At 41.2% G+C, this 6,972-nt stretch overlaps 1 protein-coding gene across 1 annotated transcript in view; it reads left to right on the forward strand.

Moving 5' to 3' along the window:
* The first annotated feature begins 1,257 nt into the window (after positions 1 to 1,257).
* Positions 1,258 to 6,972, forward strand: part of cmtm4 (CKLF-like MARVEL transmembrane domain containing 4) — a 17,362-nt gene continuing 11,647 nt past the window's right edge. The window contains exon 1 of the mRNA XM_017405002.3: positions 1,258 to 1,937. Coding sequence (XP_017260491.1) covers positions 1,752 to 1,937 — 186 coding nt within the window. The 5' untranslated portion in view covers positions 1,258 to 1,751. The remainder of the gene's footprint in view (positions 1,938 to 6,972) is intronic.

The raw sequence follows: 6,972 nt of genomic DNA on the forward strand, positions 1-6,972 counted from the left end.
ACAATATTTTGAGTTGGAACATTTGAGCAGAATCTTTAATCAAGTTTTAAAATAAACAATTATGAGTTATTTTATAATGAGTGTTCTTGCATTTCTTAAAGGAATGCACCTTTTCTTGCCAGTTTTAGACTAAGATCATCCTATGTTGAGAAATGACAGAGTTGTTTTGGTCAAACCTTGAAAATAACTTCGCACAAACTCACACTTGAGTATGTAACTCTTTGCTACTACCACGTCAAATTTTAGCTCTATCTGTAAAACTGAGTTAAAGCTAGTTTTGAGCAAAAATCGTGTGCAATAAGTAGCGCTTGGAGGATGTGCTGTGAATGACTCCAAGCTACAACCACACCTCAGAATTTGTAAAATTGTTCAAATTATATCATTTTATGTGCTTTCTAAGTTCACTTGACTGCAGTGGCCATCTTGATTTGGCTTGGCTTCAAAACTTAATCAGTTGTAAAGGTACGTCCAATGACTATACCCTGAAATTTTCATTACAATACATCCAATGGTTCACAAAATATTTGGCTAACAGACAGAGTTGACTCCAGAAAGTTAAAGACAATGTCTGTTAGTGCTCAGATCATATGTTGGGGATCAGTCTTGGCTATTATCACACCAAAGTTTAGGTCAATATCTATAAAATTGACTGAATTGTAGCCATTTTTGTGTGGTTTGAGGTCAATTACTCCAAAGGTTATTCACTTGTAGATACATAATGATTACTTCCTGTATGTTTCATTTAAATGTTGTTCATGAGATGTTTTAGTAACGCTTAACATTTGATGATAAAGGCTGTTTTGGTTTATAATTTCAGGGCACCTGTAACGCCAATAGCTACCACAAGAGGGCGGTAAAGTATAAAGAAGCATAATTAATAGCGGAGAGAAGTAGTTGAAATTAATTTTCTTTTTTTTTATTAAGTTAGCATTGCAAGTCTCATTCTGCAGAAAAAGAGAAGTTATATTTATGCCAATTTAAAAAAATAATAATTTAATTTAAAGTGATATTTTGATTGTAATGTCTGTGCGAGCAATTAGTTCAGGTATCAATTCACGTGCGTGCTCAATTAAATACAAAAAATAAAAAATAAATAAAAAGGTGAAGAGAGAGAAAGAAGATCCTGAGTTCGGTTCTATTGGTGTGGTTCGGACCGGGCTCGTTTTACAGGCTGTTTGGGGAATAAAATGGGCACCGAGCCGTCTGAAGAATGTGCAGTTTCAGAGAGGGGCGGAGACAACGCAGCGGCTGCGGCGGGCGGTGCGCGGCGGGCGGAGCGGCGGCTCAAGGCAGCCTGGATCCGGCTGGAATTAAGTTTGCAGCAGCACACAGCCGGATGCTTTGCTCGGTTTTTTCCAGAAACGAGCCACACACACCCCGGCGGACGGTACTTTGGCGTGGCCTAAATTAAAACACGCGGACTCGTCCGAAGGAACACTGGGATTCGAACTCGTGACCCTCCGGAGAGAAGCGGCAGCTCGGTCGGAAAAAACGCCGCGGAGTGACATAAGCACGACACACAACAGCCGGATTTTATTTATTTCTTTTCCTTTTTCCCTGCGCGTCATGCTCCAGAGCATCCACCGCCGGCGATGAAAAGTGGACCGTCTGGTCGGCTTCCTCCGTCCGCTTCCAGCCCGCATGGAACAAAGTCAGCCCTCCGCCACATAACCTGCGCCTCCAGGTAGATTCCGGCGGGATTCGGACGGAAAACGCAACACTTCTGCTCCAGCAACCCCCCCTCCAAAACCATGAGGACCACCGAGGAAAGCGAGGGCTTTGACGGCGAGGCCTCCAACACCTCCATGATCTCCGGGGCCAGCAGCCCGTACCAGCCCACCACCGAGCCCGTGCACGCGCGCAACGTGCTGGGGGGAATAAGGTGCGACCTGGACTACCTCCGGTCGTACTTTGGGATTTTAAAAGTGGTGGAAGTGGTAAGTTCGCTCCGCACCGAGGCATGACGCACGTCACAAACCAAACCACACGCAGGGAATAACTAATTCTGATTTAAAAGCTGAAGATGTTTCCATGCCAGCACCGGACAATATTCAGGTCTAATTTGTTCACGTGCTCTTAAATTAAAAAATAAATAAATCTGTAAGCAAAATGCGCGACTGGATGCCAACCACCACGTGTGTTTGTTTACCTGGAAACAGACTGAAAATGGGTCAAACTTACCAGTTTAGAGGAAGTTCAGAAAGAGGCCTGTGTGTTTCCGTCTGAACACCTTCTCTTGGCTCATTCCGCCATGTTTGTTTACCTACACATGGTTTTTGTTTACATTGAGTGTGGACCCACACTTCAGAAATGCAAAACAATATATCTGGAAAACTACTGGAGTAAACGCTTTCAAACTGCACCATTTCTTATAGTTCAGGACAACCTTTTTATGTGAGATTTCATACTTTTGCTTTTTACGTTTTTACTAACTATAACATGTATCAACATGTACCCTTCATTTTGCTTTAATGACAGTTTTCAGTTTGCGTTTTGTTTTTGTGCTTTAGTGATTGTTTTGTATGTTTTATTCAGAACTTTCTTTGTCTGTTATGATCAGTTAATATGGTTATTTAATGACTTTTTGTTTGTGTTTGTCCTCAGAAATGTTTGGTTACCGTTTCAGCACCTTTGAAGTCATCAGAAACACTTTTTTTTTTTTTGCTTTTATTCTCTAACTAGATGGTTGAACATCCACCAAGGCCACAGCAAGATTAAAAAAACAGCGTGATCCGGAATATAATCTGGATCAGCACCAAAATTTAATCCACTGATTTTTGTGAAAACTGCGACATTTCCTGAACATTTCATCCAAATCTGTTCATCGGTTTTTACCTCATGTTTGCTAACAGACAAACAAACCAACGGACACAACCGGAAACTAAAGGGTCACATGTAGGAGCAGAGACAAGTTTTTAACAACTTTGAAATCAGTCGTGATCACCCTTGATCTGAGAGACGTCCAGCTGTGCAGTTTAACATTCCTGTTATCCAGCTGCAGTGTTCTGTGACCTGTGACCTTTGACCTTTGACCGGATCACCACCATCTCTCGTTCCTTGGGCTGCATTTGATGTTTCCTGAAAACTTTGTGAAAATCTGTTCCTAACTTTTGGATTAATCTTGTAAACAGACAGACGGTGCTGAAAACACCACCTCCCTGGTGGAGGTAATCATAATAAGGTCTCCCAGGGATCTGATAACTTGGCGGAAGAGGAAATCTCTATTAACTTTGGCCTTTTCCCTCTTCTTCTCTTGCCAAATAGCTCATTGCAGCTTCATGCACACAAAGTGGTGTGTGTGTGTGTGTGTCCAAAACAGGAAACATGGAGTAGTAATTACCTCTGTTAGTGTTTATAGATGGCATAGCAACCTAAAAACCTGCAGTCGGCTTTGCTTCACTTTTAAAGCTCGTTTTGCGCTCAGTTTTTTTTTTTTTTGCAGCTTGTGGTTGGCTGCTCAGTCACACACACCTGTGATGTTTACCTTTTGTGCTCATGGGAAAGTAGCCGTAGGATCCCATCTGTGATCGGCGTGAAAGATGTTTGGAGGCGGAGTTAGCAACATTTACACTCACAGCCTTTATCCTTTTGGTGAATTTCAAAATAAAGCTTTGGACTCGGCTGCATAAAACATAATTATATTTCCATATTTTTAGAGCTGTAGACTGATGATAAATGCTTCCGTACAAAGGATATAGTTATTATTTTTGCCTGCCGCCAAAAGACGAAGGCAGATGATAAAGGTGTTGCCTGTATGTGAGTATGTGTTTGTTAGCAAAATATCTCCTGAACCACAGGATGATTTTAATGAAACTTTCAGGAAATAATCACTGGATGAACATCTACAACTGATTAACCTTTGGAGTCCATTCAATTCAATATGGCCACCAGTTTATCGCCATTAGCCAACACAAAAATGACTTTAATTTAGCCAGTTTGACAGATATTGAGCTAGGTTTGACCAAAACGGCTACAATCCTTTCTCAGGATAAGATGATTTTAGTCTAAAACTGGCATGAAAGGTGGCGATATGCATTCCTTGAAGGAATGCATATCGCCACCTTCAAGGAATGCTAGCTAGGCTTTTAATCATTGACGCTCATGCTTGGCTTTATGGTTAATCTGTACCGTATTTACCATAAAAAGCAACAAACAGCAGGAATCTTCTCCTGCAGCAGAGTGATTTAGGCTGGATTTATTGATTTTTCTGTGCCAGGATATAAAAAATAAGCAGAAAGTGAATCTATATCCTGTGAGTCACGGACGGTTCGGTGTCAGTTTGTTAGATGCATAATAAACCTCTGAATGTTCAAGGCCAGTGCACCTAACGCTGTCTTGTTTGTCAGCGTTTCGCTCCAGAAGCGATTTTCCAGTTCAGATATTCATATTTGTCCTCCGCCGACAAGGACAGGATCAATGAGCGTCTTCCAGATGACGTTCACCGTCTCACAGGAGAGCTACGAGGCTTCTCGCCAAACATTACTAGCTTCAGTGGCATTTCATTTCACTGTTTTCTCCTCGGCTTGTTGCACCGTGTGCCCTCTGAGGTCGTGTAATATATAGTATAAGACAATGCAGAGCTGCTAGTCTGTAAACCTCGGAGTACTGTAAAATCCAAGGACGCTTCCTGTTTATCACTTCTCCTTCTAGAGCTCGAAGAGCAGTTTTTATTTGCTGTTAATCGATTTTTACAGGATTCCGTATTAAGGAGTAATTATTACCATTGGTGCTAACAGACCTGGGCTGAATCAGGCAGCACATCTCTGTGACATAATAATGAAAATATGCTTCATAAAATATGAATTTAATGTCAAATATTTGTAATGGTGTCAGATTTTTAACCTCTTTATTGACAAGATGATGCATTTTAATATCTTTTCCTTCACAATTTGCTTCCTAATTATTATTTTTTTTAGGAAAATGTTTATTTTATCACATCTACACTCAGGGCTTGTTTGCGCAGGTAGTAACAAACCACTGTAACATTTCAAGTGACCCACGTTTTTGTCGAAAAGATTATTTTTTCCTACAGAATAGAGTGCCTCCTTGAAGTTATAAAACCATGGAGTTTTCAGATCAGAGCTCATTTTTACATAACCTGCAAAAGTAAAGTGGAATAAATTGCTTCCTTTCATGAAAGTGAATGTAAGAAATCCCAATCCCAATAACTTTTATGCATCTGCAAATAGAACCTTAACATTATTAATAATTTGGTTGTCTTTAAAGCTATAATTCTGCAGGAGCAAACGTAGGGACGTCCTGAGTCTTCATCCTATTCTTTATTACTGAATTTATCCCTCTGGTTGGTCATCCTGAGTGATAAATTCAGTTGACTTTAGATTGTCCTCTACGTTGTTGTGCTACGTCCTGTTAGCTTTAAGCGTTAGCTGCACGAACTGAGTGGATTCAGCAAAGTGTTTGCATTTGAATCTCTAATTAAATTGGTGGCATTGAAAATAGCTCTGTCACTGACAGGTGCACAGGACTGCTCTCATTTTTGAATCCATTAAACATTTTGCTTCCACACAGTCCCTTGCAGCCGGTGTCAGGTGGAGGACCGCTGTAGACCGTAGACATGTCGGCACGGCTGCTGCGTCATGGCGGCGCTGATGTAAAACCCGAGACAGAAGGTCAAGAACAGAGATTGGGAGCAGTCCTTCATCGGGACCCAAATCCAAAGAAGCATGTTTTATTTTTAAGTTGTTTTAAAACAAAGAAAGTGTTGTTAAGAGCAAGATTTTGATACTGAGGTTAACTACATTAACTACCAGTTCAACCCCAGGAAGCTCAGCTTATAAAAGGTCAATAATTAGTACAAACTACAAGAAAATTACAGAGACTAAATAATTGGAAACAACATTTCATAGGCAGACGTGAAGCTGAACAGGCAGGCAGACCCGGCGCTGGTCAGGATGTAATCTGACCACGGTGTGTTTGTCTGATATTAGCCTCGTGTCCTTCTACACACCGACAAGAATTTGAAACCTCTCCAGACCCTACAACGCTTCCATTAAACCGGCTTCGTTTACCTGCAGATCTTCTACCTTAACGATGAATAAGAACTCATTCATGATAGAGTTTGACACCATATATCCGATTTTTTTAAGCTGACCGGTAAATATTTTTGATAAGGTATTTTTTTTTTTACTGTGAATGCTGTGAAATGAAGTTACCAGATGCTTTCGACGCACACTTCCTCCTCTGAAAGAGACGCCATATGCCAAATTCCCTCGTGTTTGAAACTTTAATGATTTCGAGCTTGAGGTAATTCATAAAGACAACAGTAATCATGTGCGTTCATGCATGCAAGGAATGCATGAGATTATTGTGTGGGCAGAAACGCACACCTAATTTACCCTCTAGGAAGAAATTTAATCCACATTCAGTCCACTTTTAATCCCATAAACCACTGTGGGTTCCCACTGAATCACATTTAAGTTTTTCTGCATGAAGTCCCTGAGAGGGACAGCATATAATGTTGCACAGGTCCACAGTAAAGCTTCTCTCCTCCTCCTTGAGTACTGTATCTACACAACAGATGGTGCATAAGAAGGGATCAGAGTCCAGGACGCCCTTTAAAGACAACTAATAGTGTGTTAAGTCCTAAAGATTAGAATGTGTCTGCATGTAGAGAAAGATGGCTGAACATCTGATGAACAGGTTGCGTCGGAGTGAAGGTTAGCATCAAATCATTTCTTACAAGATTATTCAACGTGGTCCTCCCATGACACTTGCTACACAGGGACTGTGTGCAGGCGATATGTTTTCCTCTTGAGACATGACATCATCTTTTAGCTCCAGCAAACCCCCCCCCCCCACTCTCATTTAGTTGTAACCCTTGCAGTTATGTTGCTGTCACAGGCGGACTGCTGTCCAATCACCCCAGAACAGCCACGATGTGAAGCATTTATCCCAATGAAAGTTGGCCCTGGAGCTTCGCCGGGTCTCATTTTTGTTGGACAGTTTTACACC

Source organism: Kryptolebias marmoratus, linkage group LG15 (genome assembly GCF_001649575.2).
Source record: "Kryptolebias marmoratus isolate JLee-2015 linkage group LG15, ASM164957v2, whole genome shotgun sequence".
Lineage (NCBI taxonomy): Eukaryota > Metazoa > Chordata > Actinopteri > Cyprinodontiformes > Rivulidae > Kryptolebias > Kryptolebias marmoratus.